The sequence below is a fragment of the Pteropus medius genome, unplaced genomic scaffold (assembly GCF_902729225.1).
Source record: "Pteropus medius unplaced genomic scaffold, Ma_sr-lr_union100, whole genome shotgun sequence".
Lineage (NCBI taxonomy): Eukaryota > Metazoa > Chordata > Mammalia > Chiroptera > Pteropodidae > Pteropus > Pteropus medius.
This window is the reverse complement of record NW_024356397.1, coordinates 2,161,302-2,176,660: the sequence shown is the minus strand read 5'-3', so window position 1 is coordinate 2,176,660 and position 15,359 is coordinate 2,161,302. Positions and strand designations below refer to the sequence as shown.

General features: G+C 48.0%; 1 protein-coding gene and 1 long non-coding RNA gene across 2 annotated transcripts; one reads left to right on the top strand and one right to left on the bottom strand.

Annotated features, from left to right (window-relative positions):
- The first annotated feature begins 1,977 nt into the window (after nt 1-1,977).
- LOC120602215 (uncharacterized) lies at nt 1,978-6,219 on the top strand. The gene is made up of 5 exons (XR_005652655.1): nt 1,978-2,096; nt 2,420-3,462; nt 4,064-4,285; nt 4,440-4,581; nt 5,891-6,219. It is a non-coding gene; the product is annotated as an uncharacterized LOC120602215 (long non-coding RNA).
- Nucleotides 2,177-7,689, bottom strand: LOC120602212 (keratin, type II cuticular Hb1). The gene is made up of 9 exons (XM_039862239.1): nt 7,235-7,689; nt 6,215-6,423; nt 5,349-5,409; nt 4,478-4,573; nt 4,101-4,265; nt 3,713-3,838; nt 3,219-3,439; nt 2,924-2,955; nt 2,177-2,657 (listed from the first exon to the last, which is right to left on the bottom strand). The coding sequence occupies exons 1-9, from the start codon at nt 7,601-7,603 to the stop codon at nt 2,404-2,406; spliced, it is 1,533 nt and encodes a 510-aa protein (XP_039718173.1). The 5' UTR covers nt 7,604-7,689; the 3' UTR covers nt 2,177-2,403.
- Nucleotides 7,690-15,359: the final 7,670 nt, after the last annotated feature.

Here is a 15,359-nt window from a genome sequence, read left to right as displayed (position 1 = left end):
ATTCACACATGAGTATACATATAGAAACCCTCACATATACATAAATGTATTTCCACACAGATGCTTGGAGATATGCATGAACCTGGATGTAATCAAACTGTTCCACTCACAGACAGCTCTCTCTAGACAGTGAGCTACGCAGAAAGAAGGTAAAGACAGAACATACATAGCACAGTTGCATGACCCCTGGACTCCCTTCTTCCTTCTAGCTCCTGGTCCTGTCACACCTCTCCTAAAGGATAATAGAGCTTTGACTTGGTAAGGAACTTAGCAGCCATCTGGTCCAAAATTTGATTTCACTAGTGGATACATTGAGGCCCAGAGAGGGAGGTGACTTATTAAAGGTCACGTAGCAGGCGGAGTGTTCCATTTTCTTCACCATTCTGCAGCTGGACTGATGAGATCAGTGAGATGAGGAGGGGGAGGGGTCATTTGACAGAGATGAGAAGTCCCTCAGAAATGGAGTTGTAGGTGGCTTTGGGGATGGAGGTTCCTGGGCCAAAGGTCTGTACTCCTGACAGGGCCTGCTTCTGAGCTGGGTGCTGTCACCAGACGGAGGAATGGTTAGGACAATTGCATACTCCGGAGCTCTACCAAGGCCCTATTTGTTCAGAATTTCATCAGGAGAGTGGAGGGGCCACAATGGTGGCTGGGACACCTGGGTTTGATCCTATCCTTTAAAAGAGCCTTTCTCTTTTCAGACCACTCTCTTCTGGTCTCTCAATATGTATTCATAATTATTTCTGTTGCCCTGAGGGATGTGGGTGGGGATTAACATTTCTGCTACAGTTTTCTGGGCCTGGGACTGCAAGTTTAGAGATTTGCTCTGCCATACAGATGTTCAGGGACTCACCTTGGCCCGTAGTGAGGCTGAGAGGCCATCTCCGCCTCCCCCCGCCCCCACTACCTGTAAGATCCTCATCGGTGTCAGAGCGGAGAAACCCTGAATGAAGAAACTCAATAGCTCTGGAAGACTTGGAGATTTCTCTCTGTACTTGCAATCTCTGATCACAGATATAAGTGTAATGAGAGGCTGCCCATGGCCCTTATCCCCAGAGAGGAGTCTACTTTACATTCTGTAAAAGAATAGTACTAATGATAAATGCATATTGTGGTTATTTTGTGTCAGACACTGTCTAAGCATTTTACATATATGAAATTCCTTAATCCTCCCATCGACCCTATGAGGTGGGTGCTCTTTTTATCGTTCTCACTAAAGATGTGGGAACTAAGGCACAGAGAGCATAAGCAAACTGCCCAAGGTCACTCAGCGAGGAAAGAAAAGAGCCCAGCTTTGGGCCTAGGCAATCTGGCCCCAGAGTCTGAGTGCTCACCTCTCTGCCACATCATCATCTTGCCATGTGCTGTTTTCTGTCTTTGAGGTAATTTATCACCTATGGCAGCTCTCCAAACCTCAAAGGGACTCCATTAAAAAATAAGTCGCCATGTTAAAGCTTTTTGAAAGTTTAAATCATGTTCGTGTATTTATCTCTTAAAGAATTCTAATAAATTACTCAGGCGTGAGTCTTCCTCACCAAAGCAATGAGTGATGTTTCCTTAAGCTTTGAGTGACTGGGGAATCTAATTTTCATTATCCGTCAGTTTATAGGGGTGCACAGGGATGTTTTCTGGGAGGCAGCTGTGGTTTGGTGAAATGAGCACTAGAGATGCACACGAGTTCCAACCTCAGCCTCACCACTGAACTCGGTGTGGGGCCCTGCCCCAGTTACTGTGCGTCTCTGAGCTTTGGTTTCTTCATCTGCGTGATGTGTCATGAAAGGTGGTGTGGATAAAATCAATAAGGGTGTGTGGATACAATTACATCGTATGGGGGCCTACCGCAACCCTGGCTAAATCTGAGACTGTTGTGAGCCCAGGGACAGAGGACTGTACTGGAGATGCCAGACTAGGCCATTCTCTGCTCCATGTGACTTTGAAGACCCTTCCAAACCCTCACCTTTGGGTTAACAGAGGTGTAGACAAGGCCCAGGATTGGCTACATTGATTTATTGGAAACACAGATCAAGACAGAGATGAAGACAGAAGGAAGGGGAGAAGCTGGGGGACTCTGGCCATTGGCCCCATGGCAGCCCAGGGTAGGTTCCTGGTCCTGGTCCTTCCTGCTAAGGACCCCCCTTCCTGTGAGTGCTCAGGGGACTTCTTTCTGGGGTAGCCTTTCCCAGCACAGGGAGCAGGGTGATGGGGCAGGGTGGGGAAGAAGGGGGACAGAGCCAAAGGAGAGGGGATCACACATACACATTAGAGGCCGGGAGCCGGCCGGACCTTTCAAAGTGCAGAAGCAAGGAGTGCTTGTTTTGCCTGGGGGCTGGGGTCAGGGAGACTGGACCAAGCGGGGCTGGGCTGGGCAGGAGAGACACCAGGGCTGGGGCTTCAGTTGGGTGTCTAACATTTGCGGCAGCTACTGGTGCAGGAGCCCACGCCACAGGAACTGATGCCGCAGGAGCTCACACCTCCGGTGCCCAGGCCACAAGACGTGATGGAATTGCAGGGGCCACAGGGTGCGCAGGGCGCGCACATTCCAGTGCTCACCGCCAGGTTCCCACTGCAGGGGGCGCTGCAAGCAGTGCCGGTCACTGGCCGGGAGCCGGACACGCAGAGGTCCCCGCAGACGACCCCACCCCGGGAGCTGCTGACACCTGTGAACCCCAAAGCCTGAGTCAAAATTTTGGGCATGAGTCATCCAGCCTCCCCGAAGACTCACCTTCCCTAGCATCTTTACTTGACAACTCTAGGTTCATCTTATCCCAAAGCTGTGGTTTTTCCTGCTTTGTGACCCAAAACCCATCTTGCTGAGATGCCAGCCCTCTATTTTATTTAGGTCCCAGAGAAATCCCGCCATCAGATTCCGCCATCCTTTACAGGAAGAAAGTAAATCCATCAACAAAAGGCCTACGTTACTCACAGACATTCACAGCCCCAACGCCTTCACACAGTCTGAGAGGGAAGAAGAAAAAGGCAATATTAGTGACTCAACCAGAGTGGCAGACAGAGCTCCATATATTTTTAGCGAGGGGTCCACAAGTGGTCAAGAACCTAGGAGAAGGGTCTGAGAGAAAGGACCTCCAAAAAAGACCCCTCCCCCAAGGTAATAAATGACAGGTTTGTCCAGAGTGTGGCCCTTGCTCAGCCAGGAGAAGGTAGGCCTTAGCACAAGGTGCATAAATGGAAGCTCAGGGCCAGACAGGGTAGGGCCTTACCTCTGCTCCTCGCCCTCCAGCAGGCGCCTGTAGGTGGCGATCTCGATGTCCAGGCCCAGCTTGGAGTTCATCACCTCCTGGTACTCCCTGAGCAGGCAGGCCATGTCCTGCTTGGCCTTCTGCAGGGCGGCCTCCAGCTCGGCCAGCTTGCAGCGTGCGTCGCTGACGGCCGTCTCGCCCTGCTGCTCAGCCTGGGTCACTGCAGTCTCCAGCTTGGTGTTCTGGCGACCCAGAAGAGAACAAGGTGGGTTATGTCTCTGGGTCTCTCTGTTCATTTCCTGAGTGTGTCCAGGCTCTCCCAGCCAGCTGGGAACACCCAGGAACAGGCCCGTCACTCCATCACCTGGGTCTCCCTGAGTGACCACAACCCACAACTCTAGTCATGCAAATGGGCTGGAGAATGAATGCCGAGACCCACATTGGGCAGACATTGCCCATGGGACCCTGGCGAGGCCCCCAGCCTCTCTGGTGTCTGGGCCACAGGTGACCCGTACCTGGCACTTGGCATTCTCGACCTCGGCGGTCAGCCTCTGGATCATGCGGTTCAGCTCGTTGATCTCCTCCTTGGTGCGGCGTAGGGTCTCCCCGTGCCGGATCACCGTGGCCTTCATCTCCTCACACTGCGGGGAAGCACAGATGCTCCTGAGGCTCAGGATGGGACATGCCAGCCAATAAGTATGCCAGGGATGAGAGTGCAGGTTGTACAGTATTTGGCCTGTGCAACCAGCCATGGCAGTCCCTCTGCCACCCAACCTTAGAACTGTCTGCCCTCTGTTACTATCTCTAGGGATCAGGACCCCCAGACAAAAGAAGCCTTTCTAATATATACCTCGAATCCCTCCCAGGACCACGTCTAGGAGGCAGGTGTCCCGTGCCACTCACCTTGCTGCGGTACCAGGACTCAGCCTCAGCACGGCTGCGGCTAGCGATGTCATCGTACTGAGCCTTGATCTCAGCAATGATGCAGTCCATGTTCAGGTCCCGGCTGTTGTCCATCTTGACGACGACCGAGGTGTCTGAGATGTGAGAATGGAGGACACGGATCTCCTGCAGATGAAGGGTGGTTGGTAGGTGGAAGGATCTAATTTATGCCACAGCCTCATCCACCATAACATATACCCGATTATCTCAGCCCTTCCCTGGTCTCCACCCTCACGGACTGCAGCCCCCTGCCCAAATCTCTGTTTATCTCCAGTCCCTGGCCAAAGCCCTCTTCTCCAGGCCAGCTGTCGGTTTTATGCCTGGACCCTGACCCTCACCTCCTCATACAGTCGCCGTAGGAAGTCGATCTCCTGGGTCAGGGCCTCCACGTTGGCCTCCAAGTCCGACTTGCGGAGGTAGGCGCAGTCTACATCCTGGAAAGGTGAGAGTCTTTGAGCTCAGAGGACCCCTGGTGGCTGTCGGCCCAAACTCTCCTCTCTTCTCACCCATTCGTGGAGGCCACAGGGAAAGGACACCAGTGTCCTAGTCCCATTCCATCTCCATACCTTCTGACCATCGCGGGATAGGCCTCACAACCTCCTTGCCTTCTGAGAACAAGCCCCTTTGAGCCTTAGAGAAGGGCCACCAGCTTTTCCCTCCTCCCACCTGAGATGGCTTACCCTCCCATTTCTCATTTTATCCTCCCCTATTCCAGGAAGCCTGCCCAGACTGACACCTGCTCAGCCACCTTGACCCCTCCCTGTCCCCCAGCACTCCCCCAAGACTCTACCTGCCTACTTCTGGTTCTGCTCCATTCTCGCCCATGCCTTGGGTCTCTGCCCCTCCTTTTGGTCAGACATCCCATAGTGCTAGACAGGACAGTGTCCCTCGACATTGACTAAAGCTGCCAAGCCTCCGTGAGACCCAAGCCACGGGCCACAACCTCTGAAGTAAAGCAGGACATCCAGAGGTCAACCCAGCCATCTCCCTGCCCCAGGGCAGGGTGTTAGTGGACAATCCAAGGTTATTGTCCTTTGTCAAAGCCCTAGAGGCACCTTTCCTGACCTGACCTCTGGGAAGTCCCCACCCTGATATTGCAAGGTCCTGTACCCCACGCTGAGGTTGACACCCTCTGGGTCTCTCCAAGAAGAGTCTGTCTGTCATTCTGAGATTCCTGATGTCTGTGCTCCCCGATCCCATGTTACTCACCTTCTTCAGAGCCACAAACTCATTCTCGGCTGTTGCTCTCAGAGAAACTTCCTCCTCATACCTGAGGCAGAAGAGGACAGAGATGGAGGTCACAGGAGGGCAGATCTCCCCAGAAGCCCCTCCACTTCATACCAGTGAAGTGGGCAATATTAGGAACCTCCCAACACGGCCAGACCTCTGGCAGCCCTGTTCGGACCTTTTGATCGGATTTGAAGTAAGTCTATGATGTTCTCTCCATTTTGAATTGAGGGGTTCAGGGAGCTGACCTTCTGGGACCTCACAGCCCTGTGTCCCAAAGTTACTCTGACGTCACCTCAAGAGGCAAATAAGGTCTCGACACCCAGCTAGGAGTGCACGGCATCCCTCTGGGGCACTACAGCCCAGCATCCCCTCACCCGGGTGTCCATCCTGGCTCAGCTGTGGGGACCTGTGAGTTTCAGAGGCCATCAGCACTCAGCACCCTAGGCAGCAGGTCACCCAGAGCCCCAGGACCTGTCAGCCCTGAGCGACACCTGGACTCATATCTCCTCTATGTGCTATAGGTGGGAGCCTGAGGGGTCAGCAGGAGAAGGCCTGGAAAACAGCAGAAGCCTCCTCCCCACAGAGCACGGGAGACAGCTGCTGGGTGATCAGACTCCGAGAAGAGAAGGCTGAAGTAAGAGAGGTATCTCTTGGGAGCATCACGGCCCTACCCTTAGGCGGGCATCTGGGCAACAATTGCACAGGTGTAAAGATCGTGCTGCTACACACTGCCAACCTGGCCTGCAGGGCTGCCCCCTTCACTTGGAAATTCTTCTCATGTCTAATCCAATGGCCTTTAACTTAAGTCATTTCCTGTGCCCGTCGTCACTCCTGGCTACACTCACTTCTTCTTGTAGCCCTCCATCACCTCCTGCACGTGGTTGAGCTCTGAGGCCAGCCTCCCGCTGTCGGCCTCCGCGCACTCGGCCTCCCGCCTCAGCGTCTCGATGTAGCCCTCGAACAGCGGCTCCAGGTTGCTCTCACAGCACTTGCGGTTCTGGTAGAACTGCCACTTGGTCTCCAGCAGCTTGTTCTGCTGCTCCAGGAAGCGCACCTGCCAATCAGGTTGGGGAATAAGGGTCAGATGTCTCTTGGTGCCCCAACACCAATTTGGGGTGTTGCTTTAATGTAAACTTTGGAAGCCGAAGCTCAGCATAGGTGAGACAGAGGAGGACAGTGGGAGACAAGGCAACTTCTAGATTTCCTGGTTATGATCAATGTCTGGATTTTCCTATTTAGGGATGGGAACAAGGGGTTGGGAAAGCTCAGTCCCTGTCATGGGTGAACTGAGTTATTATGTCAGTCTGATGAATCCAGGTGGCATGTGGTCAGGAGGCAGGTAGAGGCTCAGCCCCTCACCTTGAAGCCAGAGGAGGGGCCCTCTTAGGCAGAGTTCTCAGATTCAGAGAACAGCATGGTGTTTGTGGTGATAGGTAACAGGTAGACGATGTCATAGGCCTGCTAAAGAAGAGCTCTGCTACCCTGGCCCCTCCCCCACTTCATCTGCTAGCCAATCAACACCACTCCCTCCCCTCTCCCGCAAGGAACACATCAGGCTCCCCAGCCTGGGGCTGTTGAAACCTCTGTGATTTCAGAAGCAGCAGTAATTTTCTTCCTCGATTTCCTGAAATCTAGCTTGTACCCCAGAGCCGCCAGGTCGCACCTCTCTTCCACAAGTTCTGCCTATCTGAACTCTCAGCTGAGCCTTCTGGGTCTTGTGTGAGTGTCTGTTAATGTTTGTGTCTCTCATCGGAATGGGAGCTCCTGCAGGCTGAGCTCTTTCTGCCTCTGACTTCTCTGCCAGTGCCCAGCCTGAGTCCTGTGCATTGGTGAGGTTCAAGAAGGGTGTGATCAAGAACACCCACCTTGTCGATGAAGGCGGCGAACCTGCTGTTGAGACACTTGATCTGCTCCTTCTCCTCGTGCTTCACGCACTGCGCGTTGGGGTCGATCTCCAGGTTGAGGGGCGTGAGGAGGCTCTCGTTGACCGACACGGTGGTGATGCAGGGCGGGCTGGGTCCGCACACGCCGCCCGAGCGGTATCCGAAGCTGCGGCCACAGGAGCCAGAGCGGAAGCCCCCGCAGACGCTCTGGCTGCCAAAGCCCCCGGTGAGGCCGCGGTAGCAGGAGAGGCCGCGGTAGGGGGCGGCGGTGATGCAGCAGCGGCCGGGCCGGGGCCCGCAGGCGGAGGCGCAGCTGAAGGCCTGGCCACAGAATCCTGATCTGCAGGTCATGGTGCTTCTGAAGTTCTGGGTTACAGAGCACAGGATGTGAGATCTGGAGTCTTGGTGGAAACTCCAATGTGTTCCTCAAGGCTCCCCTGTCCTATTTATGCTGGAGTGGGAATAGGCTTGGCTGTGCAGATGGAGTTGGGGCAATTTGTGCTTTATGGGCTTGGGCGGTTAGCCGGGTCCAACCCCTCTCTAGAATGTGCTTTAATGGCGGAATGGCCTGCACCTTCCTCTGTGTTAAGGATGCCAATCCCTGGGCGGTAGGGGGACTCATCATGTTTCATCTTCAAAGTGCCTTGCCAGCAGGGCATGCACTCATTGAGGGTACTGGGGAGAGAAGGGCAGGGCAGAAGAGAGAGAGGTGAAGGGAGGCAGAAATGGGGCCGGGAGAAGGGGAGAACAGAGGCCAGATGCTAGACAGGAGAAGCAGGGAGGAGGAAAGGACCTGTGTGTGTTTGGAGGGTCAGTGGGGAGGAGACCCAGGAAAAATTGAGGTGTTAGCAGAATACCTGCAAGTTTTCATTCCAGTAATGGCCACAGTGCTACTAAAACACTAATCTGGACTCTCCCTCTCCTTAGATTTCCAGTGGGCTGCTGAAAAATATCTGATTTTTCTTACCATAGCAGCAGCTAACACATTAGTAAATATTTGTGTTTGACATCTTTTCAGCTGTTATTATAAGAGTTTTCAAACATATAGAAAACTTGAAAGGATAGTATAACAAACACCCTGAGATGTTTCACCTTGATACCTAGATTCAACCGATGTTAATATTGTGCCTTATTTCCTTTCACATCGACCTAATTATTTGGCAGTTACAGAAAGCATGGCATGTAACCCTTAACTTTCGGCATGCATTTCTTAACGGTAAGGACAGTACCATTTTCACATATAAGAAAATGAACAATAATTCCAAAGAATCATTTATTATACATTCCACATTCAATTTTCCCAAGAATTAAAAAAATAGGTTTTATGTGATTTAACTTGTGGCTCTAGCCCTTGTATTTTCTATAAACTTAACTCTAGAGCTGGGCTCTTCATTATAGTAGCAGATAGGCACATGTGGCTATTTAAGTTAGTTGACATTAAATAAATTTAAAATCTAGTTAGTTCCTCAGCTGTTTTAGCCACATGCCACACAAGACTAGTGGCTATCTTATTGGACAGCACAAATATAGAATATTTCCACCATTACACCAGTCTCTATTGTATTGTGCTGGACTAGAGGCTTGATTAGGTTTAACTGAAACATTTTGGGACAGAATACTTTATAAATGATGCTGTATAACTCTTACTGTATCACCCCAGGAAGCACAAAACATCAGGTTGTTCTATTATTGGTGATGCTAAATCAGATCACTTGAGTACATTTCTCCCCTTACAATTAGAAAATACTCTGTAGGGGAACGTAGATCCTATTTTGATAGAAAGATGTTTTGTTTTTATTGGTCACCTACTATTATTACATGTTGTAAATGATCTCTAATTCTCCCATCAACTGTATGAAGTATGTACCATGATCCCCATTTTACAGAGGAGGAAACCAAGGCTTAGAGAAGTTAAATAACTTGCCCAAAGTCTCCCAGCTGGTAAGTAGTGGAGCCCAGGAGATGCAACACCTTCTTAACCTACAAGCTATGACAACCCCTGGATTTCTTAACCCCTGGAAAATTTCAAGAGAGTAGAGTTGTTTAGGAGGAGATAGCTGTGGATTCAGGGTTGGGGAGAGTCATTCTAAGGAAGATGGGCAGAGTCAGAGGGGGTTGGGATGGTTAGAACCAGGAGGGGCCAATGTGGTGTGAGTGCGACACAAGGATGATGTGAGGCTGGGGGCAAGAGAAGGGTATGGGTTGAATACAGAATCCCGTGCCTTAAAATTGAAGGAAGGGGTTGGAAAATGGCAAGTTTAGTAATTCGTATACTTCTGGCATACTGTAAGTACCTTGATAGATTGTACTGTGTTCTGCTTCCCATGAAGCACTCCTACTCCAATAGGTCTAGAAAAATTATATCATAAAATACAGAGGTTTGTATTAAATTGAAAGGAAGAAAAGAGAAGTGAAATGATGTGGCTGGCAGCCCTTATAGCTGCTGTGCCTTTGGGGAAAGAGCAGCTTAGGGAAGGTGGAATAGGGTGGGGTTGATGGGAAAAGAGAAGAAAACAAGAGTAGAGTTCTGGGGTAGGGCTCCGGGTGTCTGTGCAAAACATTCAGGAGTGAGGCCTTGTGACAGGTCAGACATGAGGTCGCAGATTGTTACAGCCATCTGGTCATCCCAGAGGAAGGTATGGCATCTGCTGTCACTTTATGTGTTTGGGGAACAGGGCCAGCACTTCTGAGGCCCTTTATACTACCTCATCTGCAATCCTGGGCATTGCTCACAATTGAGCAATGGTGTTCCCAGCAGGCCAGCTGGCTGCGTGTCCTCAGGCGAAGCATTGTGAGTTAAGGTGCATCTCACACTCACTTTACCTTTTCTACCAGTGTAACTCCTTGTAAAAATGACATGCATAAATAAACATGAGCTAATTACTAATGACCGATCCTTGCTAAGCAATTTGAAAAAAGCAAGAAGCAATTTAAAACCAGATAGAGACAAATTCAAAAGTGCACCATTTCATTACATTTCAGGCATTATTAGTTGTTGCTAATCTTTGAAGACCTAAAAAGACATTCGACCTGTATGTTTTCTTCAAGCGGAAAAGTTTAGGCAGTGAGAGGAGTCTGGAGTCTGGGAAGTGGGGAGGGTTGGCAGCATCACCACTTTATGGTCTTGGCTCTGGCACAGTGAGCTTTCTGGAAGTTAAAATGGTTTATATTGTGAAATATGTCACACACACAAAAGAATTATAGGTCATGTACCTACTACCTATAGGAAGAAACAGGACAGACGATAGAACAGATCCTTATGAGCCTCACTCTGATTGCACCCCTTCCTTCCTGGCCTAGGGATGGTTCCTCTCTGAGATTTTGTGTTAAATCATTCCTTGCTTTTCTTTAGAGTTTTAGCACTAAATTATGCATCCCTAAACCATATATTACTTAGTTTTCCAGTTTTCGAACTTCATATAAATGGAATCATATTGTGCGCATCCTTTTGTGTCTGGTTTCTTTTGTTCAACGTTACTTCTTGTAGCTGTATAGTGTTCATTTTCACTGTGGATTGTACTCATTGTATGAACATGCCACAGTTTATTTATCTTTCTACCCTGATGGCCCCATGGTTGTTTCCAGAACTTGTACTATAAACAGAGCTGCCGTGAATATACTTTTCTATGTCTTCTGGTATGTTTGTGCAAGAGTTTTTCTAGGGTATATGGTTATTTAAAAAAAAAAGCAACAACTATGCAAATAGTATATGTTTGGTGTAGAAAACTGTTTTATGACTATTATTCCAAACTTAAAAGATAATAACATTTCTTAATGTTCATCTTGCTTCATGCTAAATACTATACTAAGAGCTGAACATGCATTCATGTATTTAATTTTTACAATTGCCCTCTGAGGCAGGTGCTATTATTCTAGTTTTACAGAGGAGGACACTGAGGCCTAGGGAGGTTAAAAAAATTAAAAAACTGGCTCAAGTTGTGTGGTTAGTGGCTCAGAGTTGGCACTCAGAGCCTGATGTGTTTGATCCCAAAGGAAGGATGAGTTGATCTCATTGCACTCCTATCTACTCATTGTCAGCCATTATTAGAAGTATCACACAGCAGATGGTGTTTGTATATAATACATTAACACACACATACTTACTAATCCCCTCACTTCAGTATCTTCTTCTGGGCTTTTCCAAGTGCTCTCAGGGTTTAGGACCAGAGAATGGAGAAGTGCTCACCTTTGTTTGTAGTGAGTTTCCAATTTTAGAAGAAAAGCTGGATACATACCCAGATCATGAACAAAAATACAAACCCTGCAATATACCAATGGGTACAAATGTTTGGTTGATAAATATATTCCAAGGGCTTGGACACATAGTAGGTGCTCAATAAATATTTGTTGAATGAATGAAATACATACCATCTACATATTAAGTGCTGACTAATGGAGCCATCAAAGCTTGGTGGTTAATTGTATAAAGCTTTCTGGTAGGTTAGGGTGGGGACAAGATGAAGCAGACCAGAGGTCAGCTATTCCTAAGGTTGGGTTTGGGGTGGGGAGATGCCCCTGGCTGAGGCCTGACGGAAAGATGAAATGAGTAGATGTGTCTTTGGCCAAAGCAAAGTCTTTGACCCGAGCAATGACAGGGTAATGGGAAAAGCCAGCCAACGAGGGCAAGAATCCTGAAGGCTTTGGGGCGGAGTGGAGATTGGAGATAAAGTTAGGGAAGAAAAAAGGAGGAAGAAGATGCTTGATCTTAGACTGTTACTCTCAAGGGCCACTTGGAACAAAGACAGAGACTGGCTTGGGGGCAAAGAGAATGGGAGGGAGGGGAGATTGGGAGAAACAAAGAGAAGAGGAGGGATGTGAAGGACTGGAGAGTAACAATGGGGAGAAGACACAGGGGAGAATGGTGAGGGGACAGTGCAAGAGTGAAGCACAGAGGAGGAAGAGTTTGATGGGAGAAAGGACGCAACACTGAGGGCAAGATGTAGACTGACCTGCAAAGAGGAGCAACCTTGGAACCAGCTTTATAGCAATGAATTCTCATAGGTTGGGGACATGGGTGGGGAATGTATAGGAGCTCAGCCTGATTAGTGGTATGGACCTTACCAAGGGCAGAACTCCTGAGTCAAGATTCATTTCCCCCAGGTCTCCATGAGATCCTTTGGGTCCTTGTCCTCTGGTGAGTTCTCATGGATAACTGACCATTGTCCCAAGCTGTCTTGGCTGAGGAGGCAGGCCTCTGACTTGGGCCTCTCATCAACTCACCAACCCAATTGCCCTGCCTGGTAGCTAGACCTGAGGTCAACTCTCTCATTAACTGCTCAAATGCTGTGTAAATATCCACTCCCTCACACTTCAATTTCTCTCCATGGAACTTGGTCTGCACCTGCTTTTTGTGAACAAAGAGCACCAGCTGCAAATTTAGAAAGGGCATAATTCCTTGAATACCTGCAAGCCTAATGTGCAGATGTTTTGCTAGCCTGTAGAGCCCACAGACTGCTTCCCAGCCCACAGTCATGGAGCAGAATCCCAGAGATGACACAGGCCCTGCTTCTGAGGTCTCTGCCTCAACTGGCTCTCCATCATCACAGCATCTCATAATCCTTTCCTCTCCTGCAGGGACTCTCAGATGCCTCTACTGTCTTCCCACTCTCTGAAATACCTCCAGGCACATCTTTGCACCAATATTGCCCCACCTGCTTCTTTACTGAATCCTGTCCTTACCTTTTCCAGGGAGCCTTTCTTGCCTTTCCCATCAGACTAGCTGCATTCCACATTGCCCCGGAATGGGCACTGTCAGTAGTCATTGCATTCCTGAGCATCTGATGGTACATGTGAAAAGCAGCCCTCTCCAGACTTCTGGCCTTTCTCATGAATGTGTTTCTCTCTTCCTCGTCATATGAGGAGCTCCAGAATTCATGTCACCTTCCTTCTCTTAGTGCGTTCCTTCCTCCCCTCCAAATTAAGGCAGGGTTCAGGATATGGCCGGGACATATCAATCACAGAATCGCTGAATTCCCTCAACAAGATTTTATCTAGTCTAACTCATCATCCTTCTTGGGGAATCTACCTTATAACATCTTCCACAGGAGCAGGATGAACTGACAAGTATTTCTTAATGTTAAAACCATCTGATTTTCCCTTTGTCTCCAGGCATCCTTTGAAACAAGATCCACGTGGGCTAAAAGAGGAGATTCTGATCTCCAGATATGAAAGTATTTTGGTTCACCCTGTCTCCATAAACATGGTGACCACTCCGGAATAACAAGTGTTTCTCTTTTATATAAAGCTTCCCTAAAAGGGAGACATAATGCAGGCTCCTTTAGGAAATCATGACTACCTGCCCTCCTTCTGGGAAGTTCTTTCGCAATTCCAACTTCCATCTGTCCAGTTGCAGTGAAAGCTTGACTTCTCTTGCTCCTTTTGAAGTACAATTATACTTGGATGGATTATCAATTGCATATCCCTCACCCTCAATCCCCTGGTACCCCTGGGCTATTGACCAATCAGGAGGTTTCAGGAGCAGGTAAAAAGCAAGATGAGTGAGAATGTCATTGATTTATGGCTTGCATTATTATATTACTATTAGAATTTCTGATGGTCTATTAAGGCCAAATAAGAAATACAAATTTTTGAGTTATTTACAAATAATAGACCTTTTGGACTGTTCAAGATTCTCTTTTCATCCAGTAGTGTGGTTGCCCAAGGATTGGTGATGTATTCCCTTTGTTATATTGCCTAAGAGGAGAGATTCCCATTGGGCCTTCTCTGGGGCAGCTGAGCTAGAGTGAAGATTGAAGGAGGGGCATTTGATTTGGGATTCTTTTCCAGGAAGTAATCATAGCCAAAAGTCTCAGGTCCTCCCTGCTTCTTGGACTGATGCCTATTACCCGCCACCCCTCCCCTCCTCCCCCACCATGGTGGAATAACAGTAAATACATTTATTGAGCACTTGCTGTGTGCCAGGTGCTGTGTTAAGCATTGTCTGTGCATTATTTAATTTAATTTTTTTTACTAGTCCTTTAAGATAAGCAACTTTAGTGAGAATTTTACATAGGTGGTTTAGGAATATGAGTAGGTATATTCCATCAAACCTGCTGATATATCAACAGCAGCAGCAGCAGCAACAACAGCAATAACAATGTCAATAACACATATCCCTACTTACCCATCAAACCTGTCACTATAACTACTGCAGCAGCAGCAATTACTACTACTAATATGATTACATACTTAGAGTGTGTCAGGCTCTGTTCTAAGTGCTTTACATGGATTAATTTTTTAATCCTTACAACAACTTTATGAGGTGGGTACTATTATCCCCATTTTATAAATCATAAAATGAGACAGAGAGGTTAAGTAATTGCTTAAGTTTACACAGCTAGAAAGTGGCAGAGCTGGACTTTGAAAGTAGGCAGTTTGAAATCTGGGTCTGTGTTCTTAACTAATATGCCATATATTTAAACTTCTTAGTTTCAATCATATTTAGAAATGATTTTGCATAGTGACTAAATGCACACATACATACACAACACATACAATTGAAACAAAAATGAAATGCTATTCTTACTATGTATGATGCACTCTGATATTTTCTACCTTATTCTACTCTACTTGATTTTGTTCTAATCTAGTTCATTAAAATTCTGGTTGTTTCCGTAAGTGAGTCACAATGAGAACTTAAAAAAAAATTGTTACCTCAGAGCATTCTACTTTGTAATTATAATAAAGCGCATCTGCATTGTGCTCTGGAGTTTACCCAGCATATGCACATATCTATAATTCTCCAAGAAAACACTGGAAGAGAAATGTTTACACCATTTCCCAGAGAAGTAAAGTACCTTGCCCTCAGATCACACTGAACTCATCATGGCAGAGCCTTGGTTCCTACCCAGCCCTTTGGGTTGAAGGCCAACACTATCCAGGCTGGATAGACAATGCACACCAGTATGGATCTGTAGTGGCATCTTCAACGGTTGCTGACACACTACTGTAAAGGAAAGGGAGTGGTAAGGTTGGTATAGCATGGAAAACAGCACAGACTCATGGGGGTGATGGCAGGTGGTTGGATATTTTCCTCCTATGGTTCTATCTAGATTGATCCTATTATATTCTGAGCCAAATGCTGTGCAGACTCATAACAGTGGTGTCT

Bases quoted from the DNA above. Each gene is read 5' to 3' on its own strand.
- LOC120602212 (XM_039862239.1), bottom strand. From the start codon at position 7,603: ATGACCTGCAGATCAGGATTCTGTGGCCAGGCCTTCAGCTGCGCCTCC. The intron at 5,410-6,214 runs GTGAGTGTAGCC...CTTCTGCCTCAG, and splicing joins ATGGAGGGCTACAAGAAGAA to GTATGAGGAGGAAGTTTCTC. The intron at 3,440-3,712 runs GTACGGGTCACC...CTGGGTCGCCAG, and splicing joins TCGAGAATGCCAAGTGCCAG to AACACCAAGCTGGAGACTGC.